General features: G+C 45.9%; 1 protein-coding gene across 5 annotated transcripts in view; it reads left to right on the plus strand.

Moving 5' to 3' along the window:
• MAP4K5 (mitogen-activated protein kinase kinase kinase kinase 5) overlaps positions 1 to 23054 on the plus strand; it is a 61033-nt gene that overhangs the window by 964 nt on the left and 37015 nt on the right. For 2 of the 5 annotated variants that reach the window (XM_065838223.2, XM_065838224.2), the window contains exon 3: positions 17890 to 17947. In XM_065838223.2, the coding sequence (XP_065694295.1) occupies positions 17890 to 17947 (58 nt within the window). Of the gene's footprint in view, positions 1 to 17627; positions 17652 to 17889; positions 17948 to 22123; positions 22200 to 23054 lie in introns of those variants that run through there. The other 3 variants (XM_071809830.1, XM_071809832.1, XM_071809833.1) reach the window with 2 other exon arrangements.

The raw sequence follows: 23054 nt of genomic DNA on the forward strand, positions 1-23054 counted from the left end.
CTGAGGTTAATAATAGCCCGCAAAAGGCAGCAGCAGATTAAAGCTCCTCAGGAGCTGGAAGGGAGTCACAGTTCATGGTGGAGTTAGCGCTGCACATCCAGCTGGTGCTCACGAACTGGTGTGTACTGGTGTTCAGACTGATGTGTGCTGGTGTGTACTGGTGTTCAGACTGATGTGTGCTGGTGTGTACTGGTGTTCAGACTGATGTGTGCTGGTGTGTACTGGTGTTCAGACTGATGTGTGCTGGTGTGTACTGGTGTTCAAACTGATGTGTGCTGGTGTGTACTGGTGTTCAGACTGATGTGTGCTGGTGTGTACTGGTGTGTACTGATGTTCAGACTGATGTGTGCTGGTGTGTACTGGTGTGTACTGGTGTTCAGACTGATGTGTACTGGTGTGTACTGGTGTTCAGACTGATGTGTGCTGGTGTGTACTGGTGTGTACTGGTGTTCAGACTGATGTGTGCTGGTGTGTACTGGTGTGTACTGGTGTTCAAACTGATGTGTGCTGGTGTGTACTGGTGTGTACTGGTGTTCAAACTGATGTGTGCTGGTGTGTACTGGTGTGTACTGGTGTTCAGACTGATGTGTGCTGGTGTGTACTGGTGTTCAGACTGATGTGTGCTGGTGTGTACTGGTGTTCAAACTGATGTGTGCTGGTGTGTACTGGTGTGTACTGGTGTTCAGACTGATGTGTGCTGGTGTGTACTGGTGTTCAGACTGATGTGTGCTGGTGTGTACTGGTGCTCACCTCGCAGAGCCACAGCCGTGGGAGCTGAAAATAGGAGAGACGAGTCCCTTCCCCGAACATCAAGGGATACTCAGCAGCTTTTAGGCTCGGGTTGTTTATAAAGAAAGGCTTAAAAGTTTTCAGCCTGCGTTGGGCAATCTGCATTTTCAGCTGCGTTGAAGAGTGGGGTGATGTTTTACTCTGTAAAGCTGCTGAGTGTGTTTAAAATAGACCTGACACAACCGACCGTGCAAGAAAAGGTGTGTTGCTCTGCCACATAAAAGGCGGCTCAAGCTGGGGGAGGGCTCTTCGCTAATGCTCAAATTGAAGTTTTATAGATGGATCTTGTTCCCACCACCCCTTTGAAATGGTTACTTATAGCCTTGGGGAGTTATTTTTAAAAGTTTTCACGGTGCGTATTCACTTTCCCTGTTTATATTTTTGCGCTGCGGATATTTCAGTCTTAGGGAATCCAGCCCTAAGTCCTTTAAAAGGATGTGTCGTTTTTCATAAATCTGAAACTCGGCGTACTTTGAGCTGCTTTGTTTCGGTGTGCCTGGCTAGTCCGGGGCAGCGGGATGAGAAATAACTGGTTGTGATGCAGAGAAGCGTTTTTGTGTCATCTCTTTGTGGGGAAAAAAAAAAAAAAAAGAAGAAATATTCTGCTTGTGATTATGCTGGTAATTGGCAGAGAGCTGTGCTGACATGTCATACGGCTTCCGGTTCCGGAGCCGGTTTGAATTCATGGCTCTGCTCCGTGCCATGTAAACATATCCCCTTAAAAAAAATAGAAACCACAGCCCTCCCCCCTCCTCTCCATTCTTCGGGTTATGAAAAATGTGCCTTGTATTCCTGAAGAAGTTTGAGCTCGGAATAATCCCGAGTGTTCTCATAGTGCAACCTGGCAAGATGAAATCCCAGTCTTTGGCAGTCTTTTTAGACGTTGTTATGAGAAAGAAGTATAAAGTTAATGAGTTTAAAGTAGTTTGAGAGCCTGCATTTGTTTCTAGGTCATCGGTTTGCTCTTTGTTTTTACAAAGCCCTGCAAACAGGCAGGAACTGGATCAAGGGAATCGAGTTGGGTGGCACTAGCTGGGATGACAAAGGTGCAAAGCAAACTGATTTTTCAAAGTCATTGTGTTATTTGAGTTTTAAAGTAACTAAGGTAAACCTTTTTTCTCGAAAGGATTTAACATATAAACATTGCACTTTTATTTTTCTTAGTCTTAGCACAGCTGGCACATCTTGTGCCTGCCGAGGACTGTCAGGGCTGTTTATAAAACACATTTCTTAGTGAATATCCGATTGTTGTTATGTTGCAGGGTTTGCTAGAGAGCGCTCTTCAATTAAAATGGAATTTTCCTCTCACCTCTTCAAGAGGTTTCTCTGCTCCATCGCTAATCATGAGTCACCGGCGTCTCCAGCGCGGTTGGTTTGGGGATGTCTAAATGAGGCAGCTTTTCTGATTGTGGGAGAGCTGCCTCTTCCTCAGATGCTTTTTGGTGGTGGTGGTGGTTCATGCCTCAAATTCTTCACGGGGCATTTGGTAGCGTTTAGAGTAATTGGCTCTTTTCTGGATGTTGAAGGTGGAGGTTAAGCAAATATTTGTGTTCACTGTTAGGTTACAGAAGAGTATTTAAGGTCTTTCTGAAAATCTCCTACCCGCTTTGCTTTTCATTACTACTCTTGAAGCTGGAAACTGAAATGAGTTTTCTTATTGTTCCTGGGGATTGTTTTCTCTCCTGTCTGTCGTATGGCACACAATGGTTGATTGTAGGGTTGCTTGTAAGTACCGGACTGTTGATGTTACTTTAATATTTCTTTTTTCCCCAAAATACATTTCAGGGTGGATGAGGAACCATCTGTAAATCAACCATTTTCTTATCTATTCACAGCACGTGTAAGTAGATCCAAGTTTGGATCTGCCGGCCTTGGAAATATAATTTCCATCACAATCTTAACGTGTTAGTTGTCTCATCTGTCTTGGGAAAATTGTTTTGTTTTCTTTTTTTTTTGTTTGTTTTTTTTAAATACAGAATATTTCTGTTAAGCTAATTCTAATTCATTGGAATGATTTACCTCTCAGAGCATCATATCAAGCTCTCTGAAATTACTGACTTCTGAAGGAGGCTGTAATAACGAAGATTGGCTACTCACTGGAATTTGATAATAAGCTGACAGCATTTCTTTGTCCCCACTCTCTGTCAAATGGTCAGCACCTCAGCATCATATCCCTTAACTCTGCAAAGATGAGATCTACAAGAGTGAGGTTTTAATTTGGCTTTCCTGGCAACATTTCTTTGTTCTCCATGGTCATAGCCATGAAAACCTCAAAGCGGTATTTAAAAATGCTGTAGGTTTGTTCATGCATCCGCAGTCGCGCTGAAATAGAGGTTGTGTGTGTGGTTAATGCCGAAACGTCCAGCTGACCAGTGTCCTGGAGCAGGGAATTTACAAAGCCACTAGAAGCTGTAAATGGGATTTAATCTCCAGCACTAGGAAGCGGCCCAGATGCCATCCCAGGTGAACTCCCACAGCATGCTCGGGTGTTTCCCAGGATGGGTTTTCACGCCAGCCTGACCTGGCCATGAACTTGTGGCTTTTTGGTAGGACCTTGTAGGCTCATTTGTGTCAAACCAGCTTTGGTAACAAGTTCACATTTGTTGGACGGGACCCACCAGGATCATGGAGTCCAACTCCTGTCCTGCACAGGACAACCCCAAAGTTCACAGCATGGGTCTGAGGACAGTGTCCAGTCTCTTCTTGACTATCATCCTCAGCTCTATAAGCACATCTTCCTGCAGCCCATGGGATTGTCTGGAAGTACTTGGAATAGTGCAAAACTATCCTGTTTTGGTTACCTTGCAGGATTTGGTTGCGTTAGAACACCAGGTCATTAGGTTATATGTATTTGTAGATTAGAAAACAGGCGCCGTATTAAGGCAATAATTTACTTTAGCTGTCTCTTACGGGGATTTCCTGCATGGACTTTTTAGTTGAGTATTTATTAATGTTCCTGGATAGCTTTGGTGGAGAAATTCAGGGGAAATAACACCCTGTGTCATGGCAAGAGATGCGGGGTCACCACCCCTCGCACATGGAAAGGAATTTAAAGTCCTCTACTACATCTGAGCGCGTTGACCACCAGCGTGTTGACTCTCGTGGTGAACAAGACACTTCCACTCCTCTCTCCTCTCTCTCCTTCTCCCTTTGGCTTTTTGTGGGTTTTAACGCAAAGCGCCCCAAACTGTGGCTTTTGCAGGCGAGGAACAAAAGGCTGGTTTGTGGAAACTCGTCTGTTTGAATGCTCTTGTTTGGCAACTGCGCTGAAAGCTCCTGTATTTGCTGGGCCCAGCACCCTGCAGGCTGTTTGGGGATGAATAGCCGGGTGTCTGTCCTCGCTGGGAGGCGATGAGCAAACATCATCTTGTGCAGCAATTCTAAAGCTGGCTTGTTTGGGGTTTTGCAAGCAGGATTGTGACCAGCGCTACAGTGGCTGTCTTTAAAAGCAAGCACAGGGGGAGAGGAATGTACCAAATGAATAGCAGAAACTCTCTGTAAACAAGAGATGCGTTTTTATTAAATATCATGGGAATTTCATTCCTTCTTGAGTCACCTGCTCATTCTCTTGGGATTTTTTTTAGATTTCCTGCACTATGTAAATGCATTAACTTAGAAGAAACCTGTACTGGTTTGCCAGTGATCGGTGCTGCAGGAAAGTAGTGAGCAATGAAATCGGATCGTGGCAGCCAACGGACTCTTCTGCTCAAATATGGTTTAAAAAATATGTATATATTTTTAAAGGTTGCCATAAAAGTGGGACTCTGTCCAGTTTGAGTCAGGTTTCAGCCCTGCTTGTGTGGTCAGTGCCTTCTTCTCAGAGCTCTGGCGTGTAATTCCTGGTGAAGCCAAAGGCTGGTGAGAACCTGTGTTTAATATGTTGAAAATATCTCTTAATGTCAGTCTAATTTAACAGGTCATAAAACCTTCCCAGTTAAAGCATTCTACTGCTTAAAGTCAACCGGTTAAGAATGGAGTATTAAGGCTTGATTTTAATACCAGAGTACAGTTAAGTTATGGCTCCGATAGTTTTTAATAGAATGATATCAGACCAGCACTGAGTTTCTTTGTGTTGCTGTGGGGTTTCTCTTCTGGGAAACTGCATGGTTTTCTTTTAGGATGCAGTCAGCAGGAGACAGATAGATAGGTATCTAGATATCTAGATATCTAAGAGCTCAGATGCTTATTGACACCCTCTGTAGGATATTCAGGAGTTGGGGGGGGAATCCTTTGCTTTTCTGTTTGTAATCTTTGTAAATTTTATTATTATTAAGCATTTGGTCTTTGTTGTGGAACATTCAAAGCTGTTTGGCTCTAATTATTACCTCCTGTTGCTGTTAATGGGAGGCTCTGTGCTGGGAATAGTGTTTCTCCCTATGTTTATTTCTCCCTTACTTTCAAAAGCAGGTGGTCTTTGAAATCTTAAAAATAAGGTTGGATTTCTTTTCCAGCTCTTTTGAAGAGTTGTCCTCCCAGTTTGGGTCCTCAGAGGAGCCAAAGGACGAGCAGTAGCAATTTTTGCTGCTGCACCCAGCGTCACTGGAGGGTCTGAAAGTCTGTGCTGTCGAGTTTAACGTCCTGCTGGTACCAGCCTTGTCTCTGCTGTGCTTTTCAGGTGCGGTGTTGCTGTCTGATACCCATCCTTCAGCAGATATTCTGCTGGGTAGATGATTTTGTTATTCATTGGTGGTACGATCAGTCAGGGAGGCTGCGGCATCCTCTGGACTTGCATAGGAAGGAGTTAACCAGAACACGTTCTCTTGTTCCCTGCGTGTTACACATGTTTTTGGAGACCAGTCTGGAACACGAGAGGTGCTTTATATGAGCTGTGCCTTTTCTGCCTTCCAGCCCAGACCTCTATTTCAATGCGAGATATCCATTTAGAGGAAGTGAATAGTGAAACACACACACCACCCACCCCCGCGACAGCAGAGGAGATCTCTGAGAAGCACGAACAGATCGAAGATAGAACATTCGCACGCCAGCATCTCCTTCGTGTTTGTCTCTAGAAGATGCAATGGTCATTTTCATTGCCAATGCGTTTGGATGACTTTAAACGTGTCCGAGATTTAGAGCGTGGGGTGTGCGAGTGGTTCCCAGTTCCCCGGGCAGAGGTGTGTGATAGAAATTCGCAGATCACCCATGAGAGAGAGGAAAGCTCTTCCTGTTCTCAAGGCCGTGCTGGAGTTGCTGGCGTATTTTGCTGACAGCAGCAGCTGTCTGTCAGCTCTGCAGCTGGAAAAACAAATATGCTTGTTACCTTTATTCCTATTTGGCACCTGACTTCTTGGTTATGGCTGTACGTGAAAAGAAGAGGCAGCGTTAGCCCAAGGTGATTCCACTGGAGAACAATGCAAACCGGGTAGGTCTTCATCTTCAGAAAACTTGTTGAACAACTCAAGGCAACCTCGATGCCTTGCATTTCGCATTGCCAGGACCTCACACTTTGCCACTTTGTTAGGATTTCAGATTTTATATTTCTTCAAGAAGCTAGAACGGTTCTTTCCTCATTTCTGAAGGCTTCCTAGCAACAAGGGCACTCAGCAAAGTTTGGTGGATGCAGTAGCCTTTGATTTGCGGTTTACGGCAATTTTGGTGGTCCTGGGTGTGTTCTGGGATTCCCATAAAAAGTCAATGAGAAGGGCAGGGTAATTCATTCAAGATTTTGCATTTGTGATGTATAGAAACAGATTCTACCTTCCTTTTAATGGGAGTAGGTGAACAAGGCAGACCTGACACTGACAGTAGCTGAAAAATGGCAAAAGGCAATTTATTCCAGCAGGTCTTTCCCCGAATCTCCTTGCAGAGCGTACCTGTGGCAGAAGTATTGCGGGGATCATTTAGCTGAACTTCCCATTGGGCCTCACCAAGTAGAGTATAATCTTTCTGACAGCTTTACTCAATCTAATTATAAAGAAGGGGTCTCTATATTATGTACCGCCGCATTTTTCTCCAAGCTGTGCTTTCCCAGAATGGAGAGCGTGTTCACGCAGGCCGCACCACATGGTGTTATTTGTCGTGCATCTCCCACCTCCTTTCCCTTTTCTTCTTTAGGGACTCTGTTCAAGAGTGGCATGGCTGAGAAATTGGAGTCCCTCCTGTTTGTCAGAATAGCAGAGCAGCCCCACTGAGAGTGAACACCTTTTAACTCCATTCCCACCTAACCAGCTCTTCAAAGCCAGTGTCTTCATCTGCTGGAGAATATTTAGCCTGTCGGCATAATTTTGAGCGCCGGATCTGCCTGCTCACGTGTTCCCCTGCAGCAAACAGGATAGGACAAGGGGTAGTGGTTTTAAACTGACAGAGGGGAGATTTAGATTAGATATAAGGGAGAAATTCTTCCCCAGGAGGGTGGTAGAGCAGTGGAGCAGGCTGCCCAGAGAGGTGGTGGCTGAACCATCCCTGGAGACATCCCAGGCCAGGCTGGACGGGGCTCTGAGCAACCTGAGCTGGTGAAGATGTCCCTGCTCATGGCAGGGATTGGAACCAAACAATCTTTAAGGTCCCTTCCAACCCAAACCATCCTGTTATGATTAAATGAAATGTCTCCATCACGTGAAGGTCTGAGCTGTTGGGAGCTCCTCACATACGGAGCCTGGATAAACTTCTCTTTCTTCCTAGAAAATGTCAGCATTTGGTACAGAAAGGTTTCCATTCTGCTCTTCAGCTTTCTGAATTCCTTCACCCAAGCATTAGAGTGATTTGTTTGATCCAGCAAGGCGGAGGGTGTCTGCAGGAACCTTCTGAGCTGCTCAGAGAGCCCAAGTTTACCTTCACCCATGGCAGATGGAGAACGCTGTGCCGAGGAGCCGCGGCTTGACCGTCTCTTTGTTTTGGCGAGCAAAGGAATCGCTCCCTGGCTTCTCCTTTGCTCAGACAGGAGCTCAGGGGCAAATGTGTTTTGTGGGTGCTGTTTCCATCTGTCACATCTCAAGGAAAGGGATTGAAGAGGGACTTGCTTGCATGGAAACATGACGAAGATGAGGGAGAGGGCACTATGGAAAGGCTGATGTCTTATCTCTGAGCCAGTGGCCAGTTGTTGGACACAGGACAGCTTGTTCCTCTCGGCTGTGTCAAGAGGTGATCAAATTGTGGGATCAGTGCACTTAGCATCACAGATCTCTGGAAGTTGATCAGTTTTGAGACTACAGGACTCTGAGATACAGTTTGAGCAGGTGCTGCTCAGTGCATCATAAGCAGGCAGTAAAAACCCTGAAATTTGTTGCAGAGTAAGAAGTGCCAATGCTTTTGTTCCAAAGCTCTTCCAGTACTTTTCCCTACACTGTTATCCTTTGTGTTGCTATATGTGTTTTATTGACTTACGGCTCTTGAAGATGGTGAAAAGATCATGCAGGATGTAAAAAGATGCAGGCAGGGACGTCCCTCAGAGCCTGGAGTCCTGGTGGCCAGAGCTGCTGCATTTACTGAACTGATCCATCACAATGCCGTATTTAATGCCGTATTTGATATTCTGACATGTAGGAATTACTCTTCTCCCAAGTCTATTTTTGTATCTTCTGTATTAATAAAGTGTATAGAGGGTTCCTGTTTTCATAGAAATGAGGAGTATGTGGCTGGATGTTTCCAGAAAGCTGTATGAAACGTTTTCAGGTCGGTGTGAACAGCTGGATTTGTAGCCTGTTGAAATGTGAATTGTGAGACATTCCAGGAAGGCAGGTGCTGTTTCTTTTCAGAGAGCGAAGGGATCACTGCAGGGGGGCTCTGGCTTATTGGTAAGAAATTGTTCCTGAGCTTGCTTTGTGTTGCCCTTTCCTGTGCAGCATTCAAGGCATCATTTCTTCTTATATTTAATGTGATGCTCCACCCCAAAAGCTGCATTTTTGTTCTGTTCCCAGCTGTGTGTGGCTGTTTGCTGATCATTGCTACTGAAGCACTATAGAATGTGTTACATTTGCCTTAACTCGCTGTTTAATGTACAGACATGCAAGATTAGAGTTGAATTGTAACCGTCAGTCTCTCAAAGATGTTTGGGATGTTTAGTCATTAATCTTAAAGGAAAAAAGTGGCAAAATCTCTTGCACAGGCACAGAAATGTAAACATAGTCGGTAGAAAAAATAAAGGTGGGGTCATCCCAGCTTCTCTCAATGTACTTTGTCCTGGTAAAACGTAAAGAATTAAAATGTGACGGGAAGAACAGCATGAGCGTTCATTGCTTTCTAGCGATTAACAGCTTCAGGTATTTGTGTTGTATTTACGAAGGTTTGAAAACAGCAGCAGCTGAAATGTTGATGCGCTTGTCTAAGGTGGGGTAAGAGATACTATTTATGTACCACTCGCAGGTGTTCACGGTTGTATTGTCTGGCAGAGCGGGGCTGTTAATTTAAATAAAATGATAATTATGATAATGATGATACGCGGAGGGAGGGAACTGAGCTTGCTCAGCCACGTGGGCATCATTTTGGTAGCGTTAGCAGCTTGCGAAGGGTTTTGAGGGTTTCTGAGGCTGGGCAGAGTGTATCTACATAGTCGAAATACCTTCCCCAGCACGGTATTTAGGAGGAGTTTGGTAACTGGGCAGGATAAGCAGTTTCTGAGGATGCTGTTTCATTTTGTCAGGCATGTCTGCAATGAAATTTAAAGCACTGTTTGAGTTCTGATCCTCCACTTCTCTTAATTGTGAAGAGGCATGACGAACTTTTTGATTAACATAGTGCCTGTAAAACTTTGTCTAACCGTTCCTGTCCAGAGAGTCTGTTTTTAAATCACAATGGGGAATAAGGGAATCATGAGGATGGATACGGGGATCTTGAGAGGGTTTTATGATCTGCCATGGCTCAGCGGTCACAACCGACCGCCTGCTTAGGGTGTATGAACAGGAATTCTTCCTTTGCTCGTTGTGTGGGTGGTGAGGTTTGTTTTGGGTACAGACCGGCCGTGCGGGCTTCAGCATCTCCTTATCAGCGGGATCTCTGCTGGGATGTGGTCTCACCCTGACGTTACGGCTTCGTCCCTCCTGCTGCCTCGTGGTTTCTGCTTCCGTTACTTCATCCCCGTGTAGCATTTTTCTTTCGCTACGGGAAGTTTTTCCGAAGCTTGAAGCGGAATTTGCGTGTGATCCCTGTGTGGTTGCACCAGAGAAGGGCAATAACAGGATCTTCTTGCAGGTGGAATATACTTGCAGGATATATCATGTCTTGTAGAGACCTTATAGTATATATAATATACCGCTCTGTTCTGCAGTGTGCACATCATCAAACCCCCAGTACAGCAGTTCTTAGGACAGCAAGGGTGCTGAGGACTTAATGCTGAATTATCCTGTAGGTATTTAACTTCATGCCAAGAGGAAATCTTCTCTATATAAAGAAGTAACTTTCCTTTTTGCCCCTTTTAGCAGAGGGTGCGTGTGAGCTGGGGATGGTTTTGGGTCCCTGTCGAGTTTTCCTCCGGCTTTCTCAAACGCATTCCAATTAAATCATCAGCCCTAATTTACTGCAATAGTCTAATTTCTGTAGCGTGCGTATTATTTGAGCAGCGTGGGTTTGGTCCGTGTTTTAAAGAGTTGAACCAGTAAGGTGAGGAAGTCACTGGCCAAGTGCTTGAAACCGCTGTTGGACAACCGGAGATTAAACTGTCAAAACCAGTTGTTTCTTCTTTTCAAGTTACGTCGTTGAAATGAGCGGATCAGTCAAAACCGAGAAACAAAACCAAGCAACACAATCAAAACAGTTTCTTTTATCTCCTGGCTCAAAATAAGATGTGAGAGGATAAGAAAGCTGTTAAATTGTGAAAGGTATCATCTGTAATGAAGTGGCAGCGTATTTCATCTCTTAATTAGCAGAAATGCAAAATATACTTTATACTTGACCTTTCTCATGTATCTAGCACATTTAAAAGTTCTAATTTTCCTCGTTAAAAAACTTCACTAAAATGTCATTTCTGTTTATCTCAGCAGAATTCCAGGCTGTGATTTTGAATCGCCTACTGAATTAGAAATATTGCTGATCACTGTTTCATCATAAGATATAATACGAAGATTTTAAATAACTTTATTCTGGTAGAAACAGCTGGGCAGTGGTACCATCAGACGCAGGGACACTATAGCACGTATAGACACGTACACAAATGACATTTTGAGGAGATCATAATGCCTTACCCATCTTCGCAACTGATACAGCAGAGCTGCAAACCAAAGCTTCATCTTAGGACAGAAAAACAATCTCCCCGCTCCTATTTTTTAACTGATTTTCTTTTAACTTCTTTGATTTACACAGCTGCTTTATTATCCGTTCTTTCTGGTTTATTTAACAGTAACAACAACAAAGAACAAAACACCCAGACCTGTTTTCTCGCAAAAACAACTTATGGCTTATTCCCTTTGGTTTGGTAACTGTGAGTTCACCTCTGAGGAGCTGGAATTTTAAGGAAGCACTTACTGAACAGCTTTGTTGGAGTTAGATTTTTCTACTGATATCTATAGCATCTCTCTAGATTCTATCGAATGAATTACAGCAAGGAAAAGAAGTTGATATAGACTCGTAGCCTGGGTTTGGTGCCGTGTGGGACATGAAAATCTCAAGGAGTTTGCCCAGACAAGGAGTTCAAGATGAGCTTGTACACGTGGCTCATTTAGAGCATGAGATATCACAGAATCCCAGAATGTCAGGGGTTGGAAGGGCCCTGGAAAGCTCATCCAGTGCAATCCCCCCATGGAGCAGGAACACCCAGCTGAGGTTCCACAGGAAGGTGTCCAGGCGGGTTTGAATGGCTGCACAGAAGGAGACTCCACAACCTCCCTGGGCAGCCTGGGCCAGGCTCTGACACCCTCACCAGGAACAAGTTTCTTCTCAAATTCAAGTGGAACCTCCTGTGTTCCAGTTTGAACCCATTACCCCCTTATCCTACCATTGGTTGTCACTGAGAAGAGCCTGGCTCCATCCTCCTGACACTGCCCCTTTCCATATTGATCCCCAGGAATGAGTCCCCCCTCAGTCTCCTCTTCTCCAGCTCCAGAGCCCCAGCTCCCTCAGCCTTTCCTCACACGGGAGATGCTCCACTCCCTTCAGCATCTTGGTGGCTGCGCTGGACTCTCTCCAGCAGTTCCCTGTCCTTCTGGAACTGAGGGGCCACAACTGGACACAAGATTCCAGGTGTGGTCTCCCCAGGGCAGAGCAGAGGGGCAGGAGAACCTCTCTGACCTACTGACCACCCCCTTCTAACCCACCCCAGGTACCATTGGCTTCCTGGCCACAAGGGCCCAGTGCTGGCTCATGGTCACCCTGCTGTCCCCAGGACCCCCAGCTCCCTTTCCCCTACGCTCCTCTCTAACAGGTCATTCCCCAATTTATACTGAGCATTCTTTGATACGTGTGATCTTACATTTAAAAACATATATTATTTCTCAGGCAAGCGAGCTATTTCTAGCAGCTTTTCAAACCAATCTAACGCACACAGTTGTAACTTGAGACGGTTCTTTTCTGTTTTGGTTTTGTTCTCCAACTGAGTCAAAACTGGGCCTTTTTTCCTGTTTTCCTCACGTGGTATTTGTTTGTATCTTTTGTGCTGCATTTGTTGCTAAATAGTATTCTTGTGGTCAGGGTCTGTTTCTAGCTTTGACGTTTCAGTTTTCAAAGGATCGTGCCAAATATTTTGCAAATGCTGACCTGCCAAAAAAACTTGGTAAGAGAATAACCAGTGTCTGCTTGGAAGCATAGAGCTTATTGCTTGTGTTATTCCTTTTTTCTTAAATAAATGTTGTTAAGATGTGCACTGATCTTTGCTATTATTGTTACCCCTGTTGTCGTAGGTCTTTGTCCTTCTGTAGTTATTTCTAGGAATGAGAAATAAATGTTTCAGTGGCTGTTGAGATCTATAAAGCCACTTTCCTTATCCAAATCCTTAGTCTGGTTTTCTATGCTGGAATCAAAGGATTTGGCCTAACATCATTAATGAGCTTTTAATCCCTTATTGCTTGAGTTAATTGGCCTTGTGTTAGAAAGTGTCTGAAGTCCGTGTGCGTTCCCCTCCTCCCAATGAGATATACTATCTACATTTCACCAACTGCCAGGAAAAAGAAATACATTTAAGCCTTATTTGCACTATAGCTGTGCTTAGGAGTGCCAGCTGCACATCTAAGTTTTGGGTTTTAATGTGGAATTTATTTAAAGCCTGGTACTATTGCGTGTTCTGGGTTCTGCTCCTTCCATAAGGGCAGCTGCTGTGAATGTGGCAATAGGGGGTGACAGTGTGAACGTCGCCTCCCGCTTTGTACTCGTACATGTGAATCTTTTATTTCCTTCCCAAAAGTAGTAGCGGTGCTGGCTGTGAGAGATGGTTCCCTTGTAGCGTGTTGGATCTATAAGGTCTCTGTTTGGGAGACGGTTTCTGAAAGGCTCCACTATAAAGGAGCCTGGTACCGCTCTCCGGCTCCGCCATCCAGCTGCGAGGGTGCGGGTGAACAATCGCCTCCGGGTGTTCCTGCCTCCCCAAAGAGAAACAGCCCTGAAAATTAGAAATCACTGTCAGGTGCCTTTTTCCAGCAGCAAAGACCTGCGAGACATCTGCTCCGCGTGCAGTGGACGGAGCGTTGGGGACTTGGATGGGAGGGACAGTTGTTTCTGGCTGGCACAGATCTCGGTTAGATTTGCATTAATATTTGATGGCCATCCCACATTTTACTTTTTTTAAGCTATTCTCTTTTTTTCCGTCTTCTGTGTTTTTAATCCATCCATAGACTGTCCTGCATGAAGGAGAAAAGTGCGTTCAGTGTCTGTTACAGACATGCTCTCAGCATCTCAAGCAGCCTTTGTTCAGCCCATTACTCTCTTTAGGTTGTCTCAGGATGGGGATGGAGGGAATTTTGGGTAGATTTTGCTTATTTTGTTTTATAAAGAAGAAAGGAGAACCCACAAAAGTCTGCAGTGATTGCACCGGTGTGGGTTTGGTGCCTGCGTCCGTCAGATGGGTGCGTTGTGGTGACATCTGCAAGATCCCACCTTCTGTTTCACGGTCTTTGTGCTCCTGCCTTCTGGTTCATAGATGCTGGAGTCTTGGTTTGTTAGGGTATCCTGCTCTTTTTTATTCCCTTGGTGCTTGTAATGCTTTGGATTCTCTTTTGTAATTAGAGCTAAAACACTAAATTTGCTTCCTGTGTGTAAGAAATGAGGCTGTTTTCATGGATTTAGAGCAGCCCAGATGAGAGACATTGTTTTGGGTCACCTGAGTTGGCTGAGAGCTCCAGGCAGCACCAGATGTGAATTCAGAGGTGTAGGTGGGTGAGCTGAAGGGTCTGTTTGGTGATTTGGTGAGATATGGAAAGAACCATGCGGCATAGTGGGAATTTCAAAACCACGTAGAGCAGCTTAAGAGTTCTAAAGTGTAAGAGGTCAGAAAAGAAGCAGGCAGCGTTTGAGATGGCAAATCGTCGTGGTCACTGGTGAGTGAAGCTTGGCAAGGAGTGAATAAGATGGGCCCGCACGGGAGCGTTGCCACAGGAGCTGCAATTATGATCAGATTAAACGAAGATGCAGTTGAACAAACGGCTCTTCTGGTGAACCGGGCTGTTGATCCAAGGCTGGAGATCAAACAAAGACGTTGGGGTAGGGAGGGGATTTCACCACAGATGTTGAAAGTACTAATTTGGAGGCTGTGAGGGTGATGTTGGTGTCTGATCCTTCCTCTTCTCCTCTTCGGTGTTGAAGGAGAAAGAGGCTGGACAAGGAGACCGAGCACACAAACTTGTTCAGATGTCCACGTGAAATGATTCTCCAGTTTCTGACCATCTCTCCCAGCTTAGCGCTGTGGACCCTGGGGTGGAATTGTCTGGCTTACCCTCTTAAAAAGAAATAAAACTGCAGAGTGCAGAACTGGTTCTGAAACCAGTTTTCCATGTTACTTCTGGTCGTTAGCTATAGAAAATGTCCTGCCCAGAATGTGTTCTCTTGTGTACATTGTTGGGTGTGTGATGGGAAGCATCAAACGCAGGGGTTGCCGTGGGTGTCGCATTGGATCCACTGTCCCACGACAGCTTTTTGATGCAGTCCTGAGAAAAAAGTGAAGTCTCGATGGGAAAACCTGATGTGTAACGTCAGAAAACTCCCCCCACTGCCCCAAACCCCAGTCCTGCTAATAGCACACGGCTCATTTTTGAATGATGTACCACTGATGTTGTACCTGGGTTGGAAGAACGTGTGTTGGTCCTGGACTAACGCAGGCTCTGTCTGTGCAAATCTCTCTGCAAATCCCAATCTGGGATGCTGATGCTCACCCAGAGTTGCAGGACAGCTGGAGAAGACGACCAAAAAGCTGCCTAGCTCTTCTTTCTCAGTAAATATACTCTGTATATGACATAGAGCAAAAGGAATTGGACTCTCTGTCTCACCTCATTCAAATATGCCTTTGTTCCGGTCCCATTCTTGTGTAGGTCAGGTTTTCTGTCGAAGCTTTTTGAGCCTTCTGCCAAAATCCTATTGTTTTAATTTTCATTCTGAGCCATGTAGAACACAATTTTCAACTTTGAGTCTCATTAAATAAAGTGAAGATCAATACCAGCAGATAGCAAAGGCTCTGCCTTCCTCTCAGGAAGACATCTCTACATGGTAAATGTACATAAATACGTATAAATGATAACTTGCTCTATCAGAAATAGCTCAGGAGACACTCAGCAGCTGCTGAATAACATGCGTGGTGGTTGGCAGCTCTGGATTATTGGCGTGCGGTTGTTTCAGACCAGCTCCCCTGGCCTATGGTTGTTTTCAGCTGATTTTGAACTAAGACTTGAAGCACAGAGGAAATTTCAGGGGGACCAGAAATGTTAAAAATTGGAAATAAGATGACTAGAAGAACTATAATTTTTTACATTGACTTCAGCTCCTGCCTCACCCCCCAGTGAAGAAGTGCAACAATAAAACAAATTGATAGATCGTTAACTAGTTCTTCACATCAGGGAAATGATGGAGAATTGTACATAATTCATAGTGAAATGTCAAGGTTGTTTCACAAAGGCGGCAATGTTGATGTTGTGTGTTCCCATCTGACTCCCTTGATACTGCACCCTCTTGTTTTAAAAAGTACGACACAAACCGTAGACGCCCCTAGGAAATGAGTTGCGAATGTCTTTAATTAACATCTCTCCAAATGATCTGAGGAACCCTGATTTGACAGTTGTCATATCTAGCTGTGTGTTACGGAAACCCGGTTTTCATCCCTTGCCTTCTTACATTTTTAACGATGTGCAAGATGACAGTAATTCATCATTGATCAAGTTTTCAGCTGCCAGAAAGGGGTGGAAGAGGAGACAAAAACCCCAGAGTGAGAGCAGAGTCCCTGGGTGAGGAGGTGACGGCTCTTGGGAAGAGCCAGGGTGGGTAATTTGCTGTGTGTTCGCAACACAGCTCTCTAAACCGAAGATCTAATAGGGTTTCTGTATCTGAGCATCCAAACGAGGATGTTGAGGATCAGGGAATATTAATACTTGAGCATTTTTGCCTTTGGTGCTGGCACAATAGGACTTGAATATTGTGTGTGGTCCTGGTGTCATCAACCTGAGAAGTGTGTTCAGTTGGAAGATTCAGCTGTAGGACCAGAAAAGCAGTTTTAGGGTGAGTGGTTCAGATAACTTGATGTGTTTAGTTCGTAAATACCAACCCGCTGGAGAGCTTTCCCTTCCAGCAGACAAAGTTGGATGGTTAAAACCCAAATAGCGGCCTTGTTAGGTATAACAGCACCAGCGAGAGCGTCATCCTTCGGCTGTACCTGGACGAACGCTCCTTCGTGATGCTGAAGGATACCGAAGGTTTTGCTGTGGTCTAAAAAGCATCTCTGGCTGGAAGGTACTTTTAGAAGCGGTCAAGGTTTCCTTTGTGGTTAGCAGATAACTCTGTTCCTCTGTTCAGTGATTTGCTCTGTTTGCCTCTGTCGTGCAGCTGTTCAGGTTCTCCTTGGCTTCAGCTGACTCATATTTTTGTCCTTAGCATGTGTTTTGACACCCATCTCTCGGCTGAGCGCCATGGGACTTTGAAATGCCAATCATTGTTATTGGTGTGGGTTTGGGTGGGGGTTTGTTTGCTTATTTTTTTATTTGTGTGTTTGTTTGGGTTTTTTCCCCTGGCTGGAAGCCTTTCCCCATTTGGAAACTTAATTAAGTGTTGACAAAACAGAGGCGTTCATCTCTCAAGTTCTTGCTTTACCTGTTGATAAATTAAGACTTCTTCTTGTCCAAAGCGTGTTTCTTTTTCTGTAGTGCTTCCTTCAGTTCAGTCCACAGCAGCATATTTACCCATCTTAAATAACCACCCAAATTGCTCTGACCTAACCCAGATTTCCCTTGATTTTCTATAATCTACCTCTTCACCAGATTCCGTATGTTCCCTGCGTGTCTGTCAGGGTAAGAACGGAACAGCTGGGTTTAGATTCCTGTAACTTGGGGATGATGGGCAAAGGGGAATGCTGCAGCGCCTAATTGGCTCGGGTTGCATGTCAGGAATGATATAGCTTAGCTCCGCTGATGGTGCCCGATTGGTTTAGAGCTCATTTTACTACTGTTAACAGTCTTAATGAAATCCCCTCTTAAAAATTTCTATATCTGAGGTTCCTGTAACATTTTCCTCCAGCGCTGAATTCTCAGGGTGAAGTTTACACCGTACCTGGGCAGGACAGTTCTGTAAGGACATAAGCGGAGCTTAACTGGACCATCTTCTGCAGGGTCCTGGGGACCACTGGCCTCTGCCAGGATCTGCTGGGAGTTTGTTTGCAGCGTTAAGTTCTTCTTGGGGAATCGCAGCTCATCCAGTTCTGCTTTCAGAGCACACTGAGCTTTGGCACCACAAGACGGGTGGTGCAGCATCGCACCTACGTACCCGTGAGCTTCTCCGTCTCAACAAGCCTTAAAGATGGTGTTTGGGAGGTGTGAGCTCTCATTTGTTGTGGGTTTTTAAAGGAACTGCGGGTAACGCTTCCCAGCTCCAACGGGGTTGATGCTGTGCTAATACCAAACCCAGATAATCCTCAGCCAGGTTGCTCTGGGCTAATTGAGTTGTGCTGTGTCAGTAACACATGACATCACGTCGTATCTTTTCACTTTGTGGGACTGCGCGAGGTGCTTTTCCAGTGTAATTAAATATGTCTTAACTCTCTTATTTCAGGCTAGAAATCTTCATACGGGAGAACTGGCTGCTGTAAAAATAATCAAGTTAGAGCCCGGTAAGTTTTACATTCTTTTCTGTATTTTTGAATTGCTTTTTTTTCATTCTTTTCCGTATGTTTATTTTCACACAGCTGTGGAGCTGCAGACAAAGCCGTGTTTGGGTTTTTCTGTAGTTTCAGCGATCAGATGACAGGAAGCGCTGCAGGATGTACCATCGCTATTGCCTGTGTCCTGCTCGCTGTTTCCTTGTTTGTTCTTATCTGCCTTATCGATTGTTGCGTAAAAAGATGTTGCAGTTACACTGTGTTGTTAGTACAAAGAGAAGATTAAGGGCAGATGGTAAACTGAGAGCTCTGAGCTGGTGGGCTATGTGATTTGAAAGGGGAGGGGAGCAGGCGGTGATGCTGACACTCAGCAACTGGGAAAAACGTGGCCCTGTGCTCACACCATCATTTCCCTGTGTGTTTTCTGCCACTCCTCCTAAAAGCAGGAGATGGAGAAGAGAGAGATGCCCGAGAGATTTGCTGATCTGAAGCCTAATCCAGGTCTGTGTTCAGTTCTGCGAACACAGTTCAAATCCTAGGGTCAGTGTTGGACCCCTCACATCAAGAAAGGCCTTGAGGTGCTGGAGCGAGTTGGGAGAAGGGAACGGAGCTGGTGAGGGGCTGGAGCACAAGTGTGATGGGAGCGGCTGAGGGACCTGGGGGGTTCAGCTGGAGAACAGGAGCTGAGGGGAGACCTTCTGATCTCTGAACTGCCTGAAAGGAGCTTGGAGCCGGGGGAGGTCGGGCTCTGCTCCCCAGGAACAAGCGCCAGGAGCAGAGGAAACGGCCTCAAGTGGCACCAGGGGAGGTTGAGGTTGGATCTGGGGAACAATTTCTTCCCCAAAGGGCTGTGGGGCATTGGAACAGGCTGCCCAGGGCAGTGCTGGAGTCACCATCCCTGGAGGGTTGGACAGATGCAGAGATGAGGTTCTCAGGGATGTGGTGTGGTCCCTGAGATAGGTTGTGGTTGGACTCGATGATCCAAGAAGGCCAACGGTATCCGGGGTGCATTAAGAAGAGCGTGACCAGCAGGTGGAGGGAGGTTGTTCCTCCCCCTCTGCTCTGCCCTGGTGAGGACACAGCTGGAGTTCTGGGTCCAGTTCTGAATTCTTCAGTTTAGGAAGGACAAGGAATTACTGGAGAGAGTCCATGGGAGGGACACAAAGATGCTGAGGGGCCTGGAGCATCTTTCTTATGAGGAGACACTGGGAGAGCTGAGGCTGTTGAGCTGGAGAAGAGAAGCTGAGAGGGATCTGATCAATGGGATCAATATCTCAGGGTGGGTGTCAGAGGATGGACCAGACTGTTCAGTGGTGCCCAGCGCCAGGGTGAGGGGCAACGGGCACAGACTGAAACACAGGAGGCTCCATCTGAACATGAGCAGAAACTTCTTTGCTGGGAGATGCCAGAGCCTGGCCCAGGCTGCCCAGAGCGGGTGTGGAGTCTCCTTCTCTGAGACATTCAAACCCGCCTGGACCCACCTGTGTGATCTGCTCTGGGACCCTGCCTGAGCAGGGGGGTTGCACTGGGGGATCTACAGAGGTCCCTTCAGCCCCAACCGCTCTGTGGTTCTGTGATCTTGAGGGTCTCTTCTAACCAAAATGACTGGTAGAGCTGGAATCAGAAATTGTGTCCTGAATGGAAAAAGAGGTGGTTTTTATCTCCTCACTTATAACTCGGTCCCACTTGAAGATCTTGCACTGCTTTGGAGAAGTAATCTCTCATCACTTGTTCACTGGTGTAGGTTTCAAATCCCTCCTCAGTGCAGTTCCATCCTTTATCTCTTCTCGTTATTCTCCGGTTGCGTTTTGCCTGAACTCCTGTGCTCATGGTCCTGCTTGGGGACTGAGGTGGCAGCGGGGACAGTGAGCGGATCGTGGGCTCTCAGCAACAAGGAAATGTGGTTTTTTCTACAAGATCTGTGAAATTCCTCATTGTATTATGTTGTTTACACAGGTGCAAAAAGCAACCCTACAAATTTATAAGAAAAATCTGTGAAAGACTGTTAAATACAAAGTTCCCATCTATGAGCGAGCTGTAAATCTCTGGGGGTGGGGAAGGTGTTTGGGGGCAGCATCCCTGTGTGGGCTGGTTTTAAACACTTCCTTGGCATCCTCTGATGGAGATGGGGTAGGCAGGGCTGAAGGGCCCCGTACCTGGCTCAGCGCAGGTTTAATCTGTGCAGCCAAAGAGATGATTGTGAAGGCTGAAGGTAGAAGAAGCCTGGGAGGCTCCGAGAAGCTAAAACCATGTCTTTAGGTGACAGTGAGGAGTAACCTGTCCTTAGCAAACCAAGGCTGGTGAATTGGAAGAGATGCTTGGAAAATGGAGCTGAAGCAGAGGGCGAATCCTTTGCTGTTAGTGGAGGAAGAACAGGAGGTCGAGCAGCCCCCAAGACTCTGACCCAAAGTCATCACTCCTGAGAATCTCATTTTAATTAGCACTGATGACCATGTATTATACGTTTCATTATGTTGCTGGACTGACTTGCCCAGGGAAGCAATTTCTTCTAGTCTGGTTTATTTGTTGTTTTTATTTTTTTAAATACATTTTTTAAACATTGCCAGCCTGATCTCCATCCATCACACGTACACCCACAGCCCTTTGGCAGAGATCTTCTTGGGGGTTTGCTTTGTTTTTAAGGAGGCTTCCCAGCATTTGTTTGCTTATTTATTCAGGTTTAGTTCTCTGGGATGGTTCCTGCCTCTGCAGGGTGCAGCAGCTCACTGTGCGCACTGTTCGAAATGCAAAATCAGCTGCTCCTCGCTTCAACATTCTGACTAATTTTAAGGGGTTTTTGTAGCTTTCTAGGACTGTCCTTACATCAATTCCTGGAGCAGGCCGGGGTCGGGAGGTGTTGCAGGTCGCGGCAATTGTCCCCTCAGCAACGGCTCCTGTCAGGCCACAAGGCCTGGGGAGACCACACCTGGAATCTTGTGTCCAGTTGTGGCCCCTCAGCTCCAGAAGGACAGGGAACTGCTGGAGAGAGTCCAGCGCAGCCACCAAGATGCTGAAGGGAGTGGAGCATCTCCCGTGTGAGGAAAGGCTGAGGGAGCTGGGGCTCTGGAGCTGGAGAAGAGGAGACTGAGGGGGGACTCATTCCTGGGGATCCATATGGAAAGGGGGAGTGTCAGGAGGATGGAGCCAGGCTCTTCTCGGTGACAACCAGTGATAGGACAAGGGGCAATGGATGCTTACAGGAGGTTCCACTTGAATATGAGAAGAAACTTGTTCCTGGTGAGGGTGTCAGAGCCTGGCCCAGGCTGCCCAGGGAGGTTGTGGAGTCTCCTTCTGTGCAGCCATTCAAACCCGCCTGGACACCTTCCTGTGGAACCTCAGCTGGGTGTTCCTGCTCCATGGGGGGATTGCACTGGATGAGCTTTCCAGGTCCCTTCCAACCCCTGACATTCTGGGATTCTGTGAAGGCACCACTAGAAAAAGATTGGTCATAAATTTTGGAAATTAGTCACCGGAGAAACAGGCTTGTGAGTTGTACACAGCATCTTCTGGAGAGGAGGAGGAGGAGGAGGTGGTTCACAGATGGAAATTAATTAGCAAATGGAAAAAGAAGAGCTCCACACTTGACTAATACATAGACAGGGGAATGGGGAGCAGAAGACAAAAGGCTCTGAAGCAGGGTGCCCCAGGGCAGATGAGGAATACGCTGGATTAAAGCTGTAAGACACAGCACAGAAGGAGGTGGCAGCATTTTGGGAGAGCCCACAAAACTGCTGAAATGGCGGGTGGGGATGAACTGTGGTTTGTTTTTTTACTCCCTCGTTTACTGCAGGTTGCAAGTGAATCGGTTGGCAAAGAGATTCCAACTTAAAGCTGAGACCCCAACATGAGAAGGTATTGTATTTCAGCTGCTATTACCTTCTTTTGTCTGTTCTCCAGACAAAGGAAATAAGCTCTTTACTGAGAAGGTTACTGTCATGAATTTATTTGCATTTTTGGGCAGTACACTAGATCTGCTACCACAGTTACTTAAGCTGTGCTGCTCAAGTCAGAATAGATAGTGTTTTTCACTTTTTTTTTTTGGCATAGGCTTTGGAGAGCATTAGGCAAAAGTATTATGGCACGCTAATGACATTTCCCAGCATTCAATGGGTGCAAATGCTTCAAATAATTTGGGAGCCAGCTCTATTTCAGAAACTAATCCAACTGTACTCAGCAGCAGAGAAGCCAAAACCAGCTGAAACGCTGAGGCCACTTCCTTCTATGGGTTTAGCAGACGAATCGAGAGGGGAGTCAATACAAAGAGGTAACTCTACCAGTGACGTTTTCTGCCACAAAACTTTCTCCTGGGGTGAATATAATTTAAAAAAGAAAGTAAATGATACTAATGTCCGTTTTAAATAATGACCAGTGCCGTCAGAGCCCTTAGGCGCTTTGAGGGCTGGCAGCGATCTGTAAATTTTGCGGTGTTACAGAAGAATCTCTTTGCTGGTTTTCATTTGGCGCAGTGTTTGTCTTTTCCACGGGACATCCCCATAAAGGCCAGAAGGAGCCAGTTACCTGTTTCAGATTGGATCTTAAACCCGAGGTGGGATTTTGTACAAGCGAACATAGCCGTGCAAAGGTGTGCGGAGCTGTGCTCAGTGCACGCAAAGCCGGGTCTGGTTCGTTGTGTTTGTTTCGTGTCCCGTGGTTGATATTCCCTGTAGGAATACGGCCCTGGGGCTGGGTCACCATGGAGCTGCACTGTCAGTCCGGGGCATTTTGGGCACCGAACAAGAGTATTTTGGCAATGCAGCCTCATTCTCTGTATAATAAATTCCCCAGGGATGCTATGAGCTATGGAGAAGAACAAACCTGAGGCTTGTTTAAACTAAGCCTATGGGGGATGAAGAGCACCTGGAGTTGAAGAAGTATGAAAAGAACTTCTTGATACCTGGGAGAGGATGTGGAGTGCCCAGCAGTTTAATGATATTTAACATCTTGATGCCTGATCTGATTTTACTTTGCATGCTTCTGATGCATTTCTGATCTGCTGTTGTTCTTTCAGAAATGTGCGTGTTTCCATGTAGTGTAAGCTCTCGCTTCCAACAGAGTTTCTTGGATGAAGAAGGAGTTGTGGCAGGGGCAATGGTGGTTTATGAGTAGGAAAGAAGCTGGA

The sequence above is a fragment of the Patagioenas fasciata genome, chromosome 5 (genome assembly GCF_037038585.1).
Source record: "Patagioenas fasciata isolate bPatFas1 chromosome 5, bPatFas1.hap1, whole genome shotgun sequence".
NCBI classification, from domain to species: domain Eukaryota; kingdom Metazoa; phylum Chordata; class Aves; order Columbiformes; family Columbidae; genus Patagioenas; species Patagioenas fasciata.